This window comes from Zonotrichia albicollis, chromosome 2 (assembly GCF_047830755.1).
Source record: "Zonotrichia albicollis isolate bZonAlb1 chromosome 2, bZonAlb1.hap1, whole genome shotgun sequence".
NCBI classification, from domain to species: Eukaryota; Metazoa; Chordata; class Aves; order Passeriformes; family Passerellidae; genus Zonotrichia; species Zonotrichia albicollis.
The window spans coordinates 98,040,198-98,065,111 of NC_133820.1; the positions used below are offsets into that span (position 1 = coordinate 98,040,198).

The window sequence follows — 24,914 nt, forward strand, 5'->3', positions numbered from 1 at the left end:
AGGCACAGAGGTACTTGTTAAAAATTCCACTGCAGTGTCAGTGAATTACTCACATTGAATGTCTTGGCTTTTCTCAGTGGGAGAGGCTTGAGTGCCAAGAACTGGGGGTGTCAGTCCAGGCCAATGCATCAGCTTTTGGTGACAGTCCTCTGAGTGTTGATAGTTTGCAAGCTCTCAGCATCCCACTCTGAGGGACGTGCTGGTACAGTCTGCTGTGGTCTGGCAGAACTCAAAGGGCCTCACATAGGACCACTGTCTGTAAGGTCACAAGATAACTGGCGTTTTTTTCATTAGTCCATTTCCATCCTGACTGTAACCCAAGTTGATAATTACTGAAATTATTCAAAAGCCCAGTTTCACTGGAGTTATGATTCAGGTGGGTAATGTTCCAAGGGTATTAGGGAGTGACTGATTATTTCTCATTGCCCTCCTTGGTCAGACAGCACGTGTCCCTGATATGAACAGTGCCACTCCATCTCAGCTGTGCAAGGGTTCCTGGTATGGTCAAGGGACATTTCACTGCCCAACTCATTATGCAAAAGCCAAGGCCTAATGAGAATTATTGAAATTGTAGGACAGGCTTGAGGAGGTAGAGCAGACCTCGGGGGGTAGGGAATGCACCACCACAGAAGCCCTGTGCTGAGACTGCAGAGGACTGCCACCCTTTTGGGCTCCTTCTCTTGTAGAAAGGCTGGCTTTTCTAACTCTATATTATATAATCTTACTGGCACAATATAACAGCAAGAATAAACATTTAGTAGGCAATGTAAAACTTGGACAACAAAGTCCTGTCTCTGCAGAATCAATGGAAAAAGCTTAACCTTATCAATGGGGTCACTTGGTGTGTTTGTACTGGCTGCAGAATATGATGGCTGTCTCAAGGTGAGCTAACCTGCATGTTCAGAGGACTAGGCTGAGAATGTTAAAGGAAAGCTTCATAGGGCCTGATGTAGTCATGGTCCAGATAGTTTCTGAACCACCTCATGTGAAGACGGTATCATGGCATACTCTGCAGAGAAGGCTCACAGTGACCGCTCACTGGCTGCAGTGAGACAAGTCTCAGTTCAGAGCTCTGCTAGAGGACACAGAGCAACCCAGTGTAAAGAGGATTAGGAAGTAATTTTCCATGAAGACAGTAATTTTCCATCCACTATTGATCCTTGTTAGCAAAGAGCTGATCAAGTGGAATATGGGGCCAAATTGTTCCCGTGTGCCTAATGAAGGGGGCTGTGCCCAGGGCCCTGGTGCATATCTGAGAGGTCTTACACTCATAGATTTATTGAATCATAGAATGGTTTGGCTTGGTAAGGACCTTTAAAGATTGCTTAGTCCAATACTCCTGCCAGAAGCAGGGACACTCTTCAATATATCAGTTTGCTCAAAGCCCCATTTTGATCACTTGGAGGGATGGGGCATCCACAGCTTCACTGGGCAACCTGTTCTAATGTGCCAGTAGCCTCACCATAAGAAATTTCTCCCTTATTTCTCCCTCATCTAAACCTCTCCTTTTTTCAGTTTAAAACCATTACCCCTCCTGTGGCTATCAGCACTGGAAATAATTGTCTTTTTCACAAGTCCCCTTTGTATATTGAAAGACCACAAAAAGGTAGTCTCTCACTCTGCAGCCTTCTGTTTTCCAGGCTGAACAACTTCATTTATTCCAGCAGAGCCATTTGGCCTTGTGTTGCTTAATACCCACCCTTCCTGCCACCATGTATATAGTTGTGGCATTTGCTAAGCATGTGAGGGATGAGGAAATGCTAAAATAGCAATGCTATTTCAAACAATAGAAATTAAATAAAAAATAGTAGTGCTTATAGCATAGTATGGGAGTACTTGCTATTTTTATCCTGATCGTGCTTTTGTGCTGCTGCTCCTTGTACATGCATTTGTACATCACCCAGTTTCACAGTTAAATTAAAAAGGATGAAGAACAACAGACACATTTAAAGGGATTTGGAGTTACAGATTGCAGAGCTAACAAACCCTTCAGATCTGCAGTGCGGTATTTGTACTGTATTATGGCACACTGGGTTTCAAAGCAATTCATACTCATTAGCAGAGAAAGTTAAATGTTTGTTTCACCCTGATTAGGAAGAAAATGTATAATTTCAGCACCTAGTAGTTGTATTACTTGCCTTTGTTAGAGATTATCATGTTTTACACTTGGTACATACTAATCCTTTTCAGGTTTCATCAAAATAGAAATCACAATTATAATTTTCATTCTTCCCCTTATAAACTGGATGTTAAAGGGAAGAAATTCTGGGGGATATAACCTGATCTGATACCTGATCCTTTATTGTTTAGGATTTTGGCTAAATATATGAATAAATGCCAATTTAGTTACTAATTCCTCTAACACTAGTGAAGGCATAACTATCAGTAACTCCAAAGTAACAACATTGTCAGGATTTCCCTGTTTCACTTTGTTACAAATCTATTCACATTACTGCTGAAAGTGATTTTTTTAAAAATAATGTACTTTAAACAAGATAAAACAGCTGCTGCCACCTCTCCCCACCCCTCATCATTATTCCATTCTGCCAGTTAAAGTGCTGTCCCAGGAGAGTCTCTGGTGACAGTGCCAGCATTGACAATTATCTTGGTCTTCACACAGCAGAAAGCCTTCTAATGGCTTAGAAAAGTGTCATTTTATTAGCTTCCCATTTTCAGGATGTATTTTAACAAGTCAATATTGGGGCTGTTTTGAAATTGATTTCTTTCAAAATCACAACAGAATAAATCACTTTCTGCAAATGCCACAAAAGTACATGAGTCTGTGCCTGCTGTAAAACTAAAACCTGATATTTTAGCTAAAATGAATTAAGCAGTCACCTGTTCCTTTTTCCTCTTGCTCTCAAGAAAAAGTTAAAAACTAAAAAAGTGGCAAAATAGCATGGCCTTTAAAACAAAAGAGATTTAGTGCTTGTACTCCAAAATGAAAGGTTCAGGGTAACTAAACAGGAATCAGCTATATAACAGACAGCACTCTGGCTAGAATGGAAATAGAGTAGAAATACTCAAAAGAAATTACAGTCTCCTTTCCCAGTAGAGTAGTTAGGATTGCATTTTACCACACAATATGTCCTTTTAGTTCTAGATTTAGTGATGAAATTCCTCTCATTTAGGGACCTCTGTCCAGCTATGAAGTGCAGCGGTATACAGAGTTTCTCGCTGTTGGGAAAAAGAGAACAAGAGGAAGCTAAGTGAGGGTGCATCATCAGGTGGCACATGAAGGGAGACCATTCAGGAGCCATTCCAAGCAGGTGTCCTGGGCCCAGACCTGTTCTCATGTCTCCTAAAAGTGACTCCTTTTCACACAGTATGGGCACACCTCTCCTTCTTGGGGTGATATGGCTGACTCAGAGCATACAGGGAGAGAAAGGAGAATGTGTGAAGCTCCTGTTTACCCTGCTTAGTCAGGTCTGACATCAACATGTTTTCCTGTGGATCTTAAAAGGGGGTCTTGTTAACTCAGACCTGTTTCTGAGTCACTGGGAAATGGCCTCTTGGCACTCTGCATTGACTTCTCCCAGGGTAACCTGAGAGTTCCTGATCTTCCAAAGGCACTCCTGTAACAGGTATTCCTGTTACAATTCAAACCAGATTTATCAGAAGCATCTCAGTCTGTGCATTTTTTTTCATTAAAAGGCTTGTATGTTGTTTTTTTTTCCAGAACAGAGAAGAAATATATAAGCAGATACTGGAAAGAAGTGAAAGTCGGAGACTTTGTGCAGCTTCGCTGTAATGAAATTATACCTGCTGACATATTGCTGCTCTCCTCAAGTGATCCTGATGGTCTGTGCCACATAGAAACAGCCAACCTGGATGGTGAAACTAACTTAAAACAAAGACAGGTGGTGAGGAGGTTCTTAGAGCTGGTAAGTCTCCATTCCTAACTCACATTTAAGATAAGAATTTCTTTCAAGAAAGTAGCTGGTTACCAGTATTCTCCACACTAGCTAAAGCTGCTTGATCTAATAGTGCTGATGAGCTACTGTTATGGTTGTCATTAAAATGCTAGCACTTGCCAACAACTGACCTCGTCATAGTATCAGAAGTTTTACCATCATTTTTCCTTGAATCTGAATAGGAATTATTTGCGGCAATTATGCGTGGTTGGAAAATGTTGGAGGATATTAATGGCTTCTATTGTAGCTTGATTCTTGAAAACACATTTTAACTGCCCAAGGAGAAGATACTTAAATATAAACATGCACTTTTCCTGCCTGCAAACCAGATCAGTTTCAATTAGGAATCTGCCTCAAACTCTGTGTTAGAGAATATCCCTCCAGCAGTTGGAGCATTAAAGCTTGTAAGATTTAAAGGGACAGCAGGCATTCATTCTGGAGGTATCTGTGCTCAAAAACTGTTTTACTGCTCTCTCACTGTGCTTATCTCTCCCCAGCAGCACTATTTTGAAACAAAACATAATCCAGATCAGTTACTGACAGCAGAATTAGAGGAAATTACCTGAATTTTTACTTGCTTTAATGATCTTATTGAAATAGTATTTATTTGTATGCCCTCCTCTCCCATCCCTCTTACCAGCCGACTCCAGCTTCCTGTATTTGTCAGGAAAAAAAAATATTTTTTAGAACTCAGATACATTGGTTCTCCTAGTAGCACTTCTAATTTGAGGGACTTTGCAAACAATGGGAGCTGTGGCCCTTACCACTGTCATCAAAGGTAACTACAGTGTTGTGTCGCTGCACTACAGAAGCCTGTGGTTGTATTAAGAAACATCAACATTAATGAAGTTATTATCCAACCAACAGGATGAAAGTCAATGTGCCCTCCAAATAATTGTTTATGGTAGGTAGACCTTTTCTCTAAATGACTTGTAAAAATGTGAGATAAGGACTTGTTTAATGATCAGTGATTTCCACACAGAATTTAGATATGACATGGCACCTACCACTGTGGCAACAAGCTCAATCAGCTACAGGCCAAATGTTTCAAAGACTCTTATTGTTTCAAAGTTAATTGAATTGCTGCTCAAACCTCCCATCCTGTTCCTGCTGAGAGGAAATCTCTCCCATTGGATAGAGCTTCAGGGAGGTGCTCAGATGATCTATCAGTTTTCTGCCAATGCAGACTTTTTATATGACTTCAGGTACATTATGTGGGACAAAAACTGTAGATTTCATTTAGGTAACTGGACAGAGGTGTGTTTTTGCATGTGTGGGTACAGTTATAAACTAAGGCCACATTCCAACTCTGTCTCAAGGGGTAGGCACCAGGTCCTTCACTCATCTACAGCACATGGTTGGATTTCTGCAATCTGAGACTACTGGACACACATCATTAGGTGTTGGTAAACATGGTGAAAAGAATCAATATGTCCAACTACAAATTATCAGAAAACTGGCTTTGAAGACCCTTGCTGCCCAAAGAAGTTCCTTATACTGTCTTGAGATCCCCAGCTCCATGGCAGCAGGGTATTGATTCAGTATTCCTGGAAGCTGTCAGGCTGAGAGGACACCTGCCAGCCTTACAGACTGCCCTGCTCCTGTGAGCTGTGGCACCTAGATGTGTGCCTGACCCCCTCAGTTGTGGAGTCACTTCTGTGTCTTCAACCAACGGTCCCATGCATGCATGAACACAGCAGGAAAACCAGGAGGGAGTACCCCAGAACATTATGTTTGGCATACTCAATGAGGTTTAAATTGCTGATCTAAACCAGGCAGCTAAAGACTTCAGCTCTGGAGTTTGTACAGCTTGGCAAGACCTGCAACCTTTAGGCTGTTGTGTGGAAGTGAGTGGCCATTTCCTCCTCAAACAGGTTAAAGATTTTCAAAGACTGAATTGGGCCTCACTGAGGAAGAAGGCTGAGGAAACAGTTCCTGCCTAGGGAAGCATAGCTAGCTGTATGTGCCAAGCACATCACAGTGTATGTGGCATGGCTAGCTCAGCATACTCTGCTTTACTGAGGAATTTAGTTGCCTTGTAGATACTTGCAGTCAGCTTTGTAGACACCTAGCACACCTTAGATCTCCAGCCCATCCTCCTTCCATATCTTAGTTCTTTGTATCATAAGATGATTATGGAACTTTTCTATTTCAGAAGTGGGCTCAGAAAAATGTGGATAAATATTTTTTAAAAATAAATTTTAGATCACAAGGTGCCAAACTACAGTACCTGTGAGGTCCATAGTAAATTGTCAGGGGTTAAACTGAGGTCAGTGACAAAAAGCTCATTCATTCCAATGAAAACAGGACTGGTCCTCAAGGAGGCAAGTATTGAAAGAGAACTTGTAAGAAAACCACATGTGATTACCTCCCCTCTCTTAAAATAGCTGAGAAAGCAGGAAATATCCAAGCCTGGGTTCCTACATCAACTAAGTTATAGGCAAAGTGCACACTCGCAAGTAAGAAGTCTTCAGCAGCTGCAGCATCACAGAATCTCTCTGTAACAGCACTCCATACGTTATCCAGCAGAATACTTGCCATCCTCATTAAAATCCTGGCCAAAACCTCTCTAAGCATACTGTTAATTTAATTCATGCAGCAGCATTAGCTTTCACACTCCATACTAGTAAGGATAGGCTCTTACTGATTCTTGAAGGTATTGCCTTGCTGAGAGACACTCAGCAGCGGGATGGAGGGAGGTGCTTGGAAAATGTTGGATGAATAGTAGGAGGACAGCCAAGTAGCATGAAATAAGAAGGTGATGCCTGTCTGTTGGGCTGAAGTTCACTTCCTCTCTGGATATATCTTAAGTTGTCACAACTGGAGAGAACTTAGTGCTAGATCGCATAAAATACTTCGGATGACCAAAATTTTCTTGCACCTAATGCTAACCACTCTTGCCAAGCCTCAGAGAAGCTTATTCCCAAGTCTCTTACAAGACCTGTATCCTAGCCTGTTCATGCATTGGCTAAGAATTTTTTTTATTTTTGTATTAACACTCTGCACAGAAGAACAACTCTCAGTTATGTTTATAGCTGGTTGTGTGTCATTATGCAACCCTGTTGTTCAAGCAGGAAAACAAACAAATAAATTATGTAGTTGTGACCCTCTCTTTCCCACACTGCTAAACACTTTCCCCACCTCCCTTACAGAATGACGTGCCTTGTCATGTGGCTTATCACAGGACAAAAACCAGATTTTTGGGAAGCTTCTTTTCAAAGTATCAGCTGTTAATAGCTGTTTTTGAATAATGTCTCTGTATCAGTATCTCAAGTTTTTAAAAGGAACTTTTATAAAGGTTGGCTTGCCTGTGCTTCATATATGAGCTAACTGATAACTTTGGAGCACATGCCTGTGAAGCAGGTCAATGAAGGATAGCTATTTCTATACCTGTCACTCAGCTGGGCATGGGATTGGAGTGGGGGTGGCAGCAGGAACTGTTGTTTTAAGCTAATGCTGGCTTTCTTCACTCTGTTCCTGCCTTGTGTGCTCCCACACAATTTACAGCCCCACAGGTCTGTGCTGAGCTCTCAGACAGCTTGGTTGCCAATTTGGGGTCGCTGAAGTGGCATCTTGCAGCCACTGCATTTTCTCCAAAGGCCAGCAAGGCCAGCACTGTTATGTTGGGTCCAACTGTCCTCTGGAAAGGCCACTGTTCCTCCAGCATCCTCTGAAGGATCTTTGTGTATTTCCTTTCAGCAGTAATAGCATATAAGGTCCATAGTCTCAGAAAGGAAAAGGCCTTACAGTTTCCCTCTTCCAAACCTTTGTTCAGAAAAGTAGCATTCTGAAACCTTTTTAGCCTGATTCTTGCAGAAGCAATAAGAAATTATAGCAACTTTTCTCTATCGTTGTCTCTGGTGCTTTGCAGGCATTGCTTTACTCTGAACATATGTTCAGAAGGTCCACGATCAGCATTTGTGGGCTTGGATTGCATCTCCCCACTTGCGAATTCCAGGAAACTATTTTCCTTTATAGAGCAAGTGACCATAAATACTGCTTATTTTAGTGCTGCTTTGAGTTGTCTGAGTAATTTATAGTAGACTGGGAACATACTGCTTGTTAGCTTTGCATATTTGTTAACGAATGCAGTCTGTCAGACATAAACCTGTACTTTGTGTACGTGATTCCACACCTTATCAATGCACAAGCTGTGAGAAGAGTCACTGATACATTCCTCTGGCTTCCATGTCTGAAGACACCAGTTTGAATTATACCTTGTTGTTGTAGTCTCAAAATAGACAAGAGAAAAGAAAATCACTCAGTGAGTAGATTAAAAAAAGAAAACTGGAGATTTTAGAGGCCTTGACATTTTTTCCTCCAAGACTTTAAATACTGTGTTCTTGTTATTCTGCTACTACAGCAACAGGATGTGTTAGAAATGTTTAAAATAGCCATAGACATACTTCTGCATGCTGTGTTTTTAAAACGAACAGGACAGTGGACTGTCTTCACCCTGAAATACAGATCAGGTTCATGTGTGTAGCATGACTCACTGGCAAGTGCAGCTAGGAGAAAGCACTGTGCTAAACCCCACTGTTTGTGGTCTAACAATGTTAGCCATGACCAGTAAACATCTCTTGAAAAAAAAAAAAAACCCAAACCCACTCTTTGGGGTATTCTGGGTATTCTGCCCATTTCCTCCTAATTTCAAACCCACCCTCACTGCTGCCAAGTCACAGCAGCCATTTCTGGTGCACTGGATCCAACAGGAGACACAGTAGGCAGGAGGAATCAATGTGTTTTCTGTGCTACTCTGCAAGCTGCCGTGCCACCACACCCTCTGCAGTTGCTTATGGAATGTTTTCCATCCATCTGAGACGTCATGTCAGCCGCTCTTCAGAGAGTGGATAAGCAGATTCAGCTCGGGCTGTGAGAGCTCAAAACTCCCTTTCAGATTTCATAAACTTGATTTAGAATATTTTGATAGTATGAATCTAGACTTATGAAAAACATTTACATTTCCGTGCTCCACTGTTTTTACTCAGTATGCCTTTTAGCAAAATCCACAAAGACTCACTGTGGATTCTGGAGCAGCTTATGGTTTATTAACCACTGCCCCTGTCCTGGATGTTTATGTGGAAAGCTTCAGTTCAGCTGAAAGCTAAGCTAAATGTAGCGGCTGCCATCCCCTGTGAGAAGGTGCATGTGTCCCTGTGGGACTGCTGGGGGGTAGCAGATGCATTTTTTCCTCCTCATTTTTTCCTAAGAGTAGAACTTCGTTCAAAACAAACTTATTACTAGCATGATTAAACAGGTTTAGATAAGCCTTGCAAATTGCTTTGTGACTGCTTATTTACTTTGTCTGAGAAGCACATCTGAATTTGGTGTCTGCCTGTTTGGGAGGCTCATTTGCATGCAGACTAGCACCAAAATAACTGATGAATCTGATTTCCTCACAAGTCAGTTTGTGAACACTTCTGGAATATGTATAAATGCAGAGCCTATGCTTACTGCAGGCATATTTTTTCATCAGTCCCAGCCTGGAAGTTGGGCTAAATTGACAGATCCAGGTTTCATTCCAGCCTTTCCTGGTCCTGCACTGTGCTGGAAATACATTGGCTACTGCTGGACTTAGAGAAACAGTCCCACAGCTCCCTGTTTGAAGCGTTAAGCCATTTATACAATTTCTTTTTTTCCCTGTGAGTCCCAGGCAAAAGCTAGCCCAGAAGAGACAATTGGTTTCTAGAAGGGCTTCACTGTAAGCCTGACTCGGTGAATCCAGACTGCTCTGTGTATGAGGTACTTTGGCAAGGGCAACTCATGCTGATTGTGTGTAAATAGCTCACTGGGCAGCCTTGGTATCTCAGTGTAGATGTTGCTTTTGCATTCAGTTTTTTACAAACTCAAATAAATTAAAAAAAAAAAAAGAGAAAATAAAGCAATTTTCAAATGTTAATTCAGCCTAAACTGAGCTAAGATTTCTTGTGCAGCCATCTGCGTCGTCTAAACTAGCCCAGTTTGAGAGAACAGTTGAAGTTAAACCAGCTCAACTTCTAGTCAGACTAGATTTCAACTTACCTGTTGATATGAGCTTCTTATCTCAAAGAGTCTGAATTAGTCTTCCACAGCAAGATAAGAGAGGTATAGCTATATTCTCCCTGTTACTTCTTGTCTGACTAGTACCCTCAGGCAACCATCCACCTGCAATTAGTGTGAATAGTACACTATTATAATCTAGTAGATGGGAATTAATCAGCATACTCACTGTTGCTTGACTCAGTGTTGTTTTGACTGTATTTTAATAAGGTAGAATCAGGCCACAATAACAGCAACTGCCTCTCTAGCATCTTTTGGGAGTTATTCCTTGTGTAGCCCTTTTTTGCAGTATTTTGAGAAGACTTTCATGAGGAGGTGATGAAAATTGGCTTGAAAATTCCAGACATGCACGTTAAAACATTGGATTAGTGCTCCATCCCACAGGTGTTGCCAAAATTAATTTTCCCAAGGGAAAAGAAAGTCTAAAAAAATTAACCAAACAAGCAAAAGTGAACAATGGTTTTTGCTATGCGCTAACAGAATATTAAATTAAAACTTACTGGGTTTTAATTTTACAGTTTAGCTGAAGATTTTAGAGAAAAAAGTCCTGTGTTTGTCAGTGCAAGATTCAAACATGTCACACCCTGAGAAAGACTTTTGTCTGAGGTAATGCCTTGAACATTCAGTAGGTTTCTTTGATCGGGGTGGATTGTTATGAAAATCTCTACACCTATATTGTTGTATCTTTTTTTGGATAGTATCTTCTTCAGAGATGACTTGTGTGGAAACTGTGGACATGTCTAGTTGAAGAGAAAGCAACTGCTGTCTCTCTAACAGAGAAACAAACATGTAACAGATGTGTGCAGAACGACCTGGTGCAGAGAATGACCCAAGTTGGTGCTGTGGCAAACTGTCTGAGCCAAATGTGCTAAAGGAAGGCTGAGAACAATTTTTCGCTCCACATCTAACCATGGCACTTAGTCAGCAGTGCCACACTGGAAGACATGCGGAAATAAAAAAAACTCAAGAATGATGGTTCACTTCCTCCTTGGTCAGCTTGGGGCACTGTTATCACCGCCTTCTAGTTTCCATTTTACAGGTGTCCAGGCCACAAGTTTGCATTTTGAGATAGCTTCATTAGAGAGACAAAGAATTTGAATAACTGTAAGAGAAAATTTTGGCTATAGTAATCTAAGCAATAGCAGGGAGGGGGACAGTAGATGAAGAGTCATGAGAGTTTGAAGAGTGCTGAGTAGTTGATTTTTACCATTAGCATTAGTTGTTTGGTTTTGTGCTTAAATATAGATTAAAGGGGCTAAATTGTTGAATCTAAGTTTGAGTGTCATGGCTGTGGAGGACTTCTCATCCCTAGGGTAATCCTTTCAGCACTGGTGGAAGGAACAGTGGTGAATCCACGTAGGGAAATGTATTATGTCAGTGCTTGTGCTGAATTAAAGCTCTGTAGAGGCAGGAAATTTCATTCTCTGTATCAATAACCCAGGATTTCTCCATTTTGCTGTTTCTCTGAAAAAGTATTAGAAAACACAAAAGCATGTCAGGTCCAGAGAGAAAATAAAATGCTATACTGCTTTCCTGTTATAGAAAAGTAAACATTTACATTTAAAGCAAATTAAGAAGATATTTTCCTTTTTTTTTTCTGTCTTGACTTTTCTGATATAGCCTAATTCAGTTTTACTGAATAATTTTTTTTTCTAGAACTGTTTATTCCTTAGCCATTCATTGGCCTGAGAACAGGAAATACCTGGAATATATGTTCTTGGAAATGAGTTTTTGCAGTGTAGCACTGAGAACTCATGATTTTAGGGCCAGAATTTTTGAGCTGGAAACACGTCACGTTACATTGGTCTCTGCAACCACAACCCAGATGGCAGTATCAGTGGTTAGGAAGGGTTGGAAAGACCTTCTTTTCCAGTGCAGAAGGGTTCTCAGTATTGAGCCATATATAATCCCAGTTACATTGCTATGGTCTCACTTTGAGAGTACTGAGGTGGAGAAGGGGTCTGCTTTTCTGCCAGAAAAGGGAGAGGAACAGTATGAGGAACTCCTGTATTTATTTCAGCATCAAGGATGTGAACTCTCATCCCACTTCTCTTTTCTCCACCTGCTGCTAACCTCCAAGTCTTTTACACAGTTTAGTGGTGATAAGCTATGGTGGTCATTAGAAATTTGCATTGAATTGTTACTTACATGGGAAGTGGCTGGCTGTATGTCTCAAAACTGATATTTCAATGAAACCATGAACATTTCTGTTCATTGGTTATACTCGGGTTCATACTTTCAAGCTCTGCTATGACTCTGTGATGGTCAGATACTTTGCATTACATATGTGTGCTCATGACAGAGAGAGAGCTGTGCTTGTCCTGCAGGTATGTGACTGGACAAGATGCTCTTCTCCCCACAGCACTGTAACACTTACACTTCTATTTGGTGTTGAATTAAAAATATCAGAAGTGCATGGAGATCTATAGACAGAAGTGCTAATACCCTAATTCAGCTTTCTTAATGGTACAGAAAATAGACTGGTTTACATCAGGCAGGGAACACAGCCTTTTGGCTTCCAGGAGAAAGAGAATTTGAGTAAAAACGCATATTTGTTATCTTAAGCATTTTCCCTTCCTTTCATTGACTTTTCCAAGCTTCTCTACATACTATATTTTTGGTATGACTTGATTTAAAAACAGATTGAAAACTATACCCCAAATGGCCTCACATACCTGTACAGCAATGTGGCCTACATGGCTGAGATCCATGGGGATCTGACTTACAGGCTGCTGCAGTGTAATAGGAAAGGCTAAAAAGGACTGTCTTGCTAGTAGCTGCATGGAGGTGGGTCATGTCAGCTACTAAGAAACAAAAAGCTGTCTCCTGGTACTTCATAGGAAGTTTGTGATTGTAGGTTAGATAACTGATAATGACATGGAAGAAAAATGAAACAAACTGTTTCATCAATTGATGCTCTCCCTGTTGGTCTTTTGTGTGATATTTTTCTCATTGGTTGCCCTTCAACAGCTCACATTTTTTGAATGCTTATAATAATGAATATATGCATAAGAATCATGTAATCATAGAGTAATTTGGGTTCTAAGGGAACCTTTAAAGACCATTTAATCCAACACTTCTGCCAAAGGCAGGGACATCTTTCATTAGATCAATGTTCTCAAAGCCCTGTTTAACTTGAATCTGAAACCTCAGTGATGGGATATTTACAGCTTCTCTAGGCAAACTGTTTTAGTATTTTACCATCCTTTTAGTAAAAAGTGTACATTTTTGTCTAATCTAAATCTGCTCTCAGTTTAAAAATGTTGCCCCTTATCCTGTTGCTGCAAGCCTTGGTAAAAGTCTGTCTTGGTCTTTCTTAAAAGCTGCTTTTTGTATATCGAAAGGTCTCATTGAGGTTTCTCTGGAGCCTTCTCCAGGCTCAACCACAACTCTCTCAACCTTTTTTCATAGGAGAAGTGTTCCAGCCCTTGGATCCTTTTTGTGGCTCTCTTGTGAAACCAGTCTTACCTTTTACATGTCTTACTTATACCAAAGCGGGACACAGCACTCCAGGTGGGGTGTCATGAGAGTGGAGTAGATGGGAAGAATCACGTCTCTCAACTTGCTGGCCACATTTTTTTGATGCAACCCGGGATACAGCTGGCTTTCAGGATTGCCACACAGAATTCCAGCTCATGTCCAGTTTTTCATCCATTGGTATCTCTGGCGCTACTCCCCAGAGCTGCTGTCAATCCATTCATCCCCCAGTCTGTATTGATATTGATATTGATACCCACATGCACATGGCCTTATTCAGTAGGTTTGTATAGACCCTTCCCTCCAGCATGCCAAACACACCACACAGCTTGGTGTCATCTGCAAACTTCTGAGAGTGCATTCAATCCCACTGTCTGTGTCACTGATGAATGGTACTGGTCCCCAATACAAACCCTTGAGGATCACCATTCGTTACTGGTTTCCATCTGGATACCAAACCATTGACTGTAAATCTGTGGATGTGGCCATCCAGTCAATTCCTTACCCATCTAACAGGCCAAATCAAGACAGAAGACTGTATCAAAACAGAAGTTCAGGTCATTGATTTCTACACAGAGGGTAAGACAGGTGGTGAGGAAAGCCTGCGCAGGAGTAATAGACTCTGCTATGCTGCTATGATCTAATTCAACAGGTCATATTCCTATACATATTCATGTATGTTTGATTCCCACACTTATCTGAACAAAGCATACAGACTACTGAAGACAAGACTATGCAGGAACATTGTAGTCTTTGTGCTTGCTTGAAGTATGAGGCTGTCTAGAGAGCTAAAAAGGGAAGCAAACCTCAGTCTCTGCCACAACGATAAATTTTTGTTCCCCTCAGCTCATTTACTTGTTTTGGAACTGACAAGACCATTGTGAGTTTCCTTTCATAAGATTCATGCAATCAGCTGGTGTCTGAAAAATAAAACACCATTGAATTCATTGAGAAGGTGTTCTTCATTTTGCTAGTGGTAACTTTAACATGTTGATTGCAAAGCAGCTTCTTCAGTAGAATAGATAGCAGATGAAAATAGACCAGAAGGGAAGCTGCTAACCAAAGAGTTCTGCAGCCATCCCAACTTCCCCCCTGCTCTGTGTATGCCAACCACAGCCTGCTGGCCTCAGACTGACTGTTAATCTTCACAGCTGCACCTCCACCCTCTCCACAGAGCTAAGAGACAAGAACAGAAACAGCTGGGATTAAGTGGAGAAGGTTCACTCTGAATGCCATATTTTCAGTAGGACAGGCATGTGATGGTAAATGTTGATAAAAAATATGAATCCAAGAGAAGACAGCATGTCACTGTCCAACTTGGGGAGTTTTCACTGGATTGTAACACCTTCTCACTCTGGAGATGCTCATGCAAAGGCTGACAAAACTGTGATAGTGCTGATATAAACACTGCCCTGTAGTATTTGGAATAAAAGGTGTCTTTTCATTAGGACTGCTTCTTTCCCTCTGTGCCCTCCTCCAGTTGCCAGGGGCTGGAGTCTCTCAGCTCCTTAGGCAATTGCTGTATGTTACAGGCTTCCCTCACATCCTAGAGACATTTCTTTAACATGATACTTTGTAAGGTGAAGGTGCTTTTATCCAGATTCTGTCTCCAGGCTGAGGTAGGGTCATCAAGCTTTGGTGTGTTTAACTGCATCCTGACGCTGCAGCTGCTACCGATAGGTTTTACTGTTCGCAAGAAAACCCTTGCATTACTAACCACTCTCTTTCCCATCAGGACTGTGGTGTTTTGGGTTTTATTTGTGGAATGATGTAAGAGCAGTGCTTGGCATTTCTCTCTCTTCTGGGTGAAGGATCTTAGTCCTTCCCATAGCCATTTCTTCTGGCAGAACTTCATCCCACAAGAAGGCAGACTGTCCAGCAATCTGGACTAGAGCAGGAGCAGGACAAGGTATATTCAGAAGCTGACCTGAGCTGTTGTGCTAGTAGTTTAAAATGACTGTGCAATGTTTTTGCCACTAATCAAAGGAAGTTTTCTTCCAGCATGTAAGAAATGGAGCAGAAAGGTTGCTAGAAATCTTTGCAGAAAGGAGAAGGCACTGGAGGGTGGGGAGAGTTACATCTGTCTGTGAGCGTGGAGCGAGAGGCCTCTGCAGTAGCGCCGTGGGTTGTACACAGAGTTTTGGGAGTCCTTGAGAATCTTGGTTTGTGGTTTAGTTGAAGCACTGAGCTAATACTGAGGTTGGCTCTTAAAAGACTATGCACCCATTCATTTATTTCAGTAACTGGCTTTTGGAACAGGCAGATACCACTTTCTAAATTGTCCAGATCAAGGCTTGTATTTCAGCCTTGACACACACTGTTACCTTACCACTCTCCAGCACTGTTATAGTCCATAAATGAATTCATTCACACCAGTATAATTTTCAGTGCCTTGCTAAGGGTGGCCATCAGCCTGAGGGCCATTAAAACTTGCATGTTTGTATTTTCAGTGTTGTTGTCTTTTTTTTTTTTTTGGTACTTTTGTTCTGTGATTGACTAACAGCAGTTTCTTGTATTGCTTGCAAGGCCTAGGAAGATCTCAATAATTCTGTAACAGGCAGCTGCCTGTTACAGAATTATTGAGATCTTCCTAGGCCTTGCAAGCAATACATTTTCTGTCCTGCACCCTGGATGCTGCACTGTTCCCTCATATTATTTTCTACAAAGAGGAAAACTTTGGTCAGCCAGAAGATCAGCTCCCAAAAATGTATTTGACTTGCTCAGTTGTTCCAGTGTTTCTGAGTAATGAACATGTGTTACTTTTAAACAAACAATACTGAAAAAAAAAATCCAATTATAGTAGTAATTTTAAGTGTGAAAAACAGAATAGTTAAATTCTGATGTACAGCTGGATCTTAGTTCCTAAACACTACAGATCCAACTGTTTCTTCCTTTTCTTGTGAATTAGTGGCACAGATAAATTGTACCATAGAGACTAATACAGTTCAGGTGTGAAAACATTTCACTCTTCCAGTATATAAACAGTTCATATGCTTTGGATACATCAGTATGTAACTCTAGTTGCACACTAATAAAAGGTCAGATTAATTATATATGATAAAGGGAGGGTACTGCTATATAAAGCAGTTACAGGATGGACCAATGCATTAGCAGGCTGAGTTCTTAGTGCACTCAAAAGCTTTTAAAGTGGAAAAGCTATTTTTCCATCTCAGGCAGATTTTTGTCTATTAAATATTTTCTTTGAGTTGTCCCCATGACTCCTTTTCTCCTTTTTTTGTTTCCGCCAGACACACACGCCAAAACAAATCCCAGAGCCCTCATCAGCCCTGCACTGCAGGGAGAAGTCTGGATAAGATCCCCAGCCTAGGCAGTAAACACAATGTGATAAGCGGGTAGCTGTCACTGTCACCCAAGGGCATCCTGGGCACCCACTGCTGTCCTGCTGGGGGAAGGACTGAACATCAAAGTCAGGTTTCTGCAGCAGTAAAGTAGGGCAGATGAATAAAGGAAAACATTTTAATAACTATGCATTATTAATATCACTAGCAGGCTATTAAATCACCCATACAACAGGCATTTAATGAAGGGAAATATGTTGTTTGAACATTGTGTAATTGTCAAACTGACTCATCTGGCATGCTTTGCTTCTTGAGCTATGACAGTTTCGTGAGGTTGCCAGCAGAACTGAAAAGGTTGGCATTTCACTGTGGAGATTCAGAATCATCTTACAGCTGAAGCTACAAAGTCATATTGGAGACAGATAAATTCAGTCTGCTTTTTTTGTGACAAATCTTTATACTGTCTTCATCTGTCTACCTGTTGGTTTCCCACTCTATGAAGACATTGTAACATTTTCTTCCCCTCAATGCTTCATCTTTTTAGGGTATAAGACACAGCACAATTATTGCAGACCTAAGATACTGTTTTAAATTGAACTTTTTGTCAGATTTACTAGCTAGTGCATTGTTAAAAGGCTAGTCACAAAACCCTTTGCATCTGCAATTTAACTTTAATTTGAAATTCAACTTCGAGGGAATCAATATTTAGTAGGTTTTTGCAGTTTGACTAGGTCTGCTTATGTAAGGAAAACAAGCTTTTCCCCTGCTGCATTCAGATTAAGAATGAATTTCCCAAGGCTTTAAGAAAGTGGAAGAAATAGGATATATGTATAGGATGTTAAACATTTTTCTAGCAAGAAGAGTCCTGAAGAAATGAAATACATTCCATGGAATCCCTGAGTATACAAAATACCCAATGTAAGTGTCACCATGTGTCCTCTTGACAAATTTCAAACTTCCAGAAATACCTGTGAAGGTATTCTGACTTCCTAAGAAGTCAGCATTTTTTTCCCAAGAAAAGCAGTGGACTAAAGCTATTTTGGCAAAATCAAAAAGCGAAGTCAGGGATTTGATGGAAGTCAGTTTCTTATTCAATCAAAGCCCTTCTTTTTTTTTTTTTTTTTTTTTTTTTCTTTTCCTGTTTTTTTTCATTTTGATATGACATAATACGGCAGAAAAGTTGAGCAAGAAGTGGATTTTACTCCTCCAATATATCTCAAGCATAATTTAATACTCTTCTGAAGATAGTAGATTATTAGAGCATGAGTCTGGGCTCTAATGGATAGTGCTCTTAAGCTCTACATAGTAGCAAACTATCTGCCTTGAGTGAAAGCAGTAAGTTTTGCTTTACTTTTTTTAATGGGGGCTTATCCTTAGAAATAGTCATAGCAAGAAACATGTACATTGTAGCAAAAGTAGAACTGGTTGTTTAACAGAAATAATGTGACTGACATGAACAGAACTTAGCCCTGTCCTTTGCTACCCTACAGTTTTGTAAAATACTCTGGGGAACTTCTGTGCAATCAGTGAATCTCTCCCCAGTTTTTATCAGCTAGAGTCAGTTGTTCAGGCCAGTGGTGCACCAGGGAAAACTTTGGGACAGCTGCCAAGGTACCCGATGAAAAATGATACATGTCTGCAGAAAATTAAAAAATGCCCCCAGCTGCTTTTTGTGTATGACCCAGCCTTGTTGATGTGCACAGTGGGATGATGAGAACACCCCAGAAGTCAAGATTTCAGGGAGATGAGGCACTAGAAAGTCTCATCTCAGATTGCAGTCTGTCTAGGCATGGAGATTTTCACTCCCCTTGGTACTGGGACAGCTTTAATGCCCAGCAGTTCTCCAAGTGGGAAGATACACAAACTCAGGCGCATCAGGTAACTATTGCACAAAGGTCTGGGCCAGTTCAGTGTTTGACCATATTTTGATCTTATTTCTTGTGTCTTAACAGTGATGCAGAAATTCAGTGTAAGAGAAAAATAAAGAAATTTTTTTTCGTGGACGTTTACCATGAAAAAAGAGCAAATCTGTGTGCTCTAAAAGCAACAAGTTTGGCTTTAACTTCTGTCAAACTGCAGCTTCTCTTAGCTGCTAATACATGAGAACATCATCACAGTTTGTGTTTCAATTGCTGTCGAAGTGTGAGTATCAGCATTAAAAAGAGCTATACTTTGATCATTGTGAAATCTTACATTAAATTTGTGATTCTTTGTAACCACTGAAAGCAGTCACACACAGGCTGTGTTTAACATATTTGTTCTTTCATTTACCAAAAGGTATTTTCACATCAAAACAGTGTCATCAGCTGGAATATACAGTGTATATTTGCCCTTGCTCTTCACAGGGAAGAGATGAAGCAGTTTGATTTATTAATAAACCAAAGAGCTTTTGCCATAAATCAGAATTCATCAGCTTTTTTTCCTTACATAAACTACTATTCTAATTGGATTTTCACTCCCAGATATTATCTGGGTAAAGACCATAATCACATATTTCAAGTTAATTGTAACAGAACACAAATATACAGACAGATTTAGTGATAAAGGACTTTTAGTTCCAAAACTGAGTCATAAATGAAAAGAGATCAACAAACAAAGGAGGGAGAAAGACAATATTGCATGGTACTGATGGGGAGGTTGGGTGCATGTAGTCCTCTCTGATCTTGACAAGATCTGTCTTTTTTTTTTTTTTTTTTTAAGACTTTAGGAGGCTCTAGATTTAAGAACTTTTTTTTTAATCTTTATTTGTGAAATATAAACCTTAGTGACAGATTTTCTTAGCAGAAAGGGAACTCAGCTGTCCTAGGAGGTAATGTGTCCAACCACACTCTCTCTCCTGAGTTCAGCAGCCATACAAAACCTGCATTTGATTGCTTTGGGGTTTATTATTAAGTGTCTCTAGGATTCCCTCACAGACATTCATCAAAGATGTTAGGATTTATTTATTTTCTTTTTTAAGACCATTGAATAAAAATTTGTGCTAAATTAAATGTATTAGATATATATTATGTTATAATAAGGAGAAAAGAAATTCCATCCAATTTATAAATGCAGTTTAAGCTACAGTGGTGGATATTTGTAGATTATTTTTCCTATACCTTTTCTTTTTTTTTCTTCTGCCAAGGAACATACTGGGGCAAGGAAGGAAAAGATCATGTGGGACAACAGGCAGGTGTTATTTCTTGCCAAGGCTCAGGTTCTTGACTGCCAAGCTTGATGTAATTTGGGGAGTCTTGATTCTCAGCAAAGCAGTCTCAACTCAGAGCTGTCCTTTGTTTTTACTACTTTTTTTTCTCCTTGTTTACAAGCTGAATTCTGCACGTCAAAATTTTTCATTCCTCCAGTGGGCTGTAGCTGTCTCTAAGTGACAGCCCATTTTCACAGTTCTCTTTATCATCTCGTGTTTCTTGAAAATACAGAAAAGGTTTTCAAAAGTCTCAGGTGTGGGTGGTTTGAATTGTCACATATATAGTGTAAGTCTGTCTTTCTTCCAGGTGTAACCAGCAGAAAAATGGAGGGTGTTGGTTTTGATCCTGACATATCCTCTAGTTTCTTTTATCTCTTACTCAAAATCTGGTTTCTTTCACCTGAATAGAGTCAACATCAAAAAACCCCAGAGACACCTGTGTGTTTCAGAGAAACTGGCAATAAGATTGTGTCTGTCCTGTGATTACTGGTTCTCAGTCAACCATTCTCACAAGTTTACTCTAAAAAGTAGTGGTTGGGGTCTCCAGCAGCTCAGCAAAACCATTATAAAATATAACATATGAAGTGGTGTCACTATTGAAAGCTTAATAATATGATAATTCACAATTAGTTCTTTGCTTCAAATGGCATACAAAGCAGTTTTATAGAAGTTGTCTTCACTGATAGAGATAAACAACCTTGTCTGCAGCACCAGGATCAGATATGTCTGCTTTCAATGTGTAGTTTGAGCTAGCAAAAAAAGGAGAACCTTGATTTTTATTTAACAAGGTAATTCTGCTGTGATACAATTTTTTTCCTCAAACACAACAAGGTGCTAACTACAGGTAAACTTAAATAGTCAGCAACAATAGCAGTTTCAGAGTAATGAGTTAGACAATCAAGAAGGTTTTTAAGCGATAATTAAGAAAAATTTATTCTGCCAAATGTGTAATTTACTATAGTAGACTAATTCATCTCAGTTGGCATAAAGCAATTAAGAAGGTTTGCTAATATTTCAAAAGCTCGTCTTAGCTTTTTGATAATTGGCAGTGTATTGACTTACATAGTTCTAAATTTTCACTAGCTTCACTGAACATGAAGGATAATGATAATGTTTAAGATTTTGAGATTTTTCAGGTAAATTTCATTTTTCCACTGCAGATCAAAATCATTTGCTACATTCCAGTTGCAGAACAGAAGCGATCCTTGTGTGGGAGATTTTGGGAGTCATCTTTGGAATTTTTTTCCTCAGGTCCCTTTGATTTTCAGTGCCAGTGGTCTGCATCTTTGCTTTCATTGCCTTTGGGGAAAAAAATGGACTTTATCATATACAAAAATTAGAAAAGCAAGTTATTTTGAATATAATTTTCATGTCTTTGCTGTAAATAATGAACACTCTTATTATTCCAGGACTCAGAATTTGACCCCTTGAAGTTCACCAGTGTGATTGAATGTGAGAAGCCAAACAATGACTTAAGTAGGTTTCGAGGTTACATGTGAGTATTTCATATAGTATCTTTCACTATAATACACTCCTTTTCTCTAATATGGAATAAAACAAATGCTTGTTTGCTTTGCTCTGTCTTCTGTAAGTTGCATCATCATCATGTCTAAACAGGGCTGCATATTTAAGGCTCTTTTAGAGGATCCTGTCTTCAAGGTGAGATGGGAACCTCATATTTCCATTACTTGGGATGGATTTACTTGCTACCTTCAGTCAGCTTACACTACAGAAATGAATGTATGAAGCACTGCATTTACAGGCACTCTTCTCCTTTTCCTCCATGGATCAAAAAAGCCTATCTGGAAATGGGAAGAAATAGAAAACAAGTCCAAGAGAGGCAGTGAACAAGCACAATCTGTTGTACACTTTCATGAAGATGGGTCTTTTGCATGTTTCTTTTAATACATGTGTCATTGAGGAAAATCAGAAGGCAAAACTGATATTTCTCCAGCTATGGCACTATTCCTTTCTTATTCAGATAAAATGAAATGATTGGCTTACACAATGGGTTTGCCTGTACATTACCACATCACCTATGCTCACTTGACTTAATTCTAAATAAACAGAACTACATTAACAGAGTGCTCATCTCTTGCCTGTCAGTCCTGCTCAGAAACAAATATTTTAGGATGTGCAAGAACAAATGGTTTAGGATGTGCAAAAGTTTTAGGATTTGCTTCTTATGTAGCCTGGTCTGTAGTGTAAGGGTATGTTGATTGTGGTGGCTTAAGAAATGCACTCTTGCATGACTTATTTTCTACAGTCTGTTAACCTTGTGGAGAGTGAGAGCCCAGGATACATAATTTCTGCCCAAATTTTAATGATGACAGTTAAACTGACACTAATTCCATTTCAAATACAGTGATTTATCACCCATGTTGATTAGGAATGATAAGCAGTATTAAATTGTGTAAATGTCACAAGGTAAATTGCTGGAGCTTGGGGAGTTTTTTTATAGTGATGCCATTTACCACCATAGTTACTACTCTCAGATGTCACAGATTGTGTAGGATGTACTGTCAACTGGTGTAAATCAGGACAGTTTCTTTAAACTACATCAAGTTGTAGTGTGGGAAAATGTGTTCCTTTATTTAGCAGCACAAAGCTCTACAGTTCATGTGAAGAAAAAAGTTTAGTATTAGACATTACTGCATGAGGGTGTGTAATAGAGAGCCTGCTCTACTGTAGACATGCCATTTCCAGATATGGAAATGGAAAGTTTGGAGCTTTTCTAGCACACTTTATGTGTGAATCTTAGTCCCCAAAATATTGAGCAGAATACTGTAGAAAATATGCATAAATTTTTCTTCCATTATATATTTACTTGTTTACTCCATGTGGAAAAGGCTGTGGCATGTAAGTTACAGAACCATTTGAATTACATAGCAGAAAACATGGTATTATCTTTTTGATGCCTATTGTTTAGTATTGATTATATTTAATCTTCTTTGTATTTTGTAGTTTCACAAATGATGTGAATATGTTTTGACACAAATTTTGAATCTGGCAGAAAGCATCAGGTGATTTCCAGCTCTCATCAGCTATGTTCCAAGAGATTTACAGCTAAAGGCCCATGGGCCATTAGAATTAGAGAGTGGGGAGCAAACCCTCAACAAATAAATTCTCAGTCCCTTAATTTATCACAGAAGAAGACTTCCCCCCCACACTTTTTAGAGTTCCTTCATTAGTATAATGGAATCAGGAGTCTATTTCAAATAATACATTAACAAGATGAATAGCAATTAACACATCTAAATTGAAACATGGCATTGTCATGTCAAACTCAGATCTTAATTCTTGTTCAAAATTTTACTGGTAGCTGCTGCTTGAAGTAATGGATCAAATAGCTACCAGCCAATAATAGCTCAACTGAAATGATACCAAAATATTAAATAGGAATCCCGTGAAATAATAGACTTTCAACCAATCCATATATAAAAGCTGTGCTGAAACATTACTACCAAATTTTCCTACCAAATTTTGATTACTTAGTAGGTTTCCAGTTTTGATTCAGATTTTTTTTCCTGTATGAAATGTGGTCTTTGGTTTTAATGTCTGTGCTGACAAATCTTTCAGGAAATAGAAATATGTGTGTATGCTGTAAACATGTAAAAAATTCTGTTCCCTACAGTTTTCCTGAAACAAAATCACTATAGGCAGCCAATGTAGCAGAGGCAGGCCAGGATAAAAGCAGAAATTACAATGAAAAAAAAAATATAACTGCAAAATGCACTGAGATGGGCCTAGCCCTATCCTGTATCTGAAAATGTGTACATGCACATTACTGCATCTGAATTCTTCAGATGTGTTGGCACAATCTGCATTGTACACACTTGGGGTGTGCAGATGCACAGGCAGACTACCAGTTCTATTCAGGTGCTTACTTTAATTCTTTCACAGTTTCTGCACCCCCAAATAACCCAAGCACATCCCCTCACTTTTATTTCCCCTATAAACATATTCTGTGTAAGAGGAATAGAACAAAACCTAACATGCCCCCCTGCCCATATGTGTCTAGCCAGATTATGTACAGTATGCATGGCAAACATTCAAAAATCCAATTCCAGGTTCCAAAAATAGAAATATTTGCTTTAAAATCTTGTTTGTACCTTTTTGTGTGTATATGGGCAAGGGAAAAAGAGAAGTTGTAATTGGGAATCTGACTTTTCAGCTTTTTGAAAATAATAATTTTATTCTTAGACACGAACATAAAATTTTATCTGATCATACCAAAATAAGTATAGCTTGGAGTTGTAAGAAGAAGAAGGAGATGAATACATGTGTGTATTTCTATTTGAAAGGTTGTCATAATGTAACAAAACCAAATTAATAGAAAACCATGTTACAACTTTTTAAAGAAAAAACAAATATAAATCTATAGTGATGTCTCTTTAATGGCTATAGTAACAGATCCAATCGTGCAATAAAAGCCCAAAGCAACCTAGACTGATTTGCATCAATTGAGAGTCAGGAATTTTCTGACTGGTAATGTTAACTGATATCATGTTTAAGATTGTTGAATATTTTCTTTGGGAGTGTCAAGCCTTGGAAAGTAATGCCAGTTCTACCATTTCCTTTGTAAGACACTTGATAAACCAAAATTTGAAAGAAAATACTCTCTTTTGAATACAGTTATCATTGGTTACCTTATTATTTAATGCTGGTAGACACACAAGTTAACAAGTAAGTTAACAAGACACATAAGTAACAAGTTTAAACTGTTAGAAAGCTGAATAGAAACAGTAGAAAGCTGAAGTGAGCTAATTTTTGCATTGCTGTATTAAAACAGAGGCTTACTTCTGTATAAAGACTTTCAGAGTACTGTAGCGTAATAGTAGTTAACTGCAAATGATCTGCGCACTTCTCCTAATTTGTGGTGCATTTGTATTTTAGATGTGAAGATACCACATTTTTGCAGTGTCATCCATGTGAGAAATTGCAGAGAAAAAGAGCATTGCACCCACACTTGCCAGTGCATTTCCTTACGGCTTAGCC

At 39.4% G+C, this 24,914-nt stretch overlaps 1 protein-coding gene across 1 annotated transcript in view; it reads left to right on the top strand.

Moving 5' to 3' along the window:
• The window catches only part of ATP10A (ATPase phospholipid transporting 10A (putative)), a 109,029-nt gene that overhangs the window by 38,559 nt on the left and 45,556 nt on the right, over positions 1–24,914 (top strand). Inside the window, exons 2-3 of the mRNA XM_005486407.4 lie at positions 3,680–3,884; positions 21,326–21,411. Of these exons, the coding sequence (XP_005486464.2) occupies positions 3,680–3,884; positions 21,326–21,411 (291 nt within the window). The remainder of the gene's footprint in view (positions 1–3,679; positions 3,885–21,325; positions 21,412–24,914) is intronic.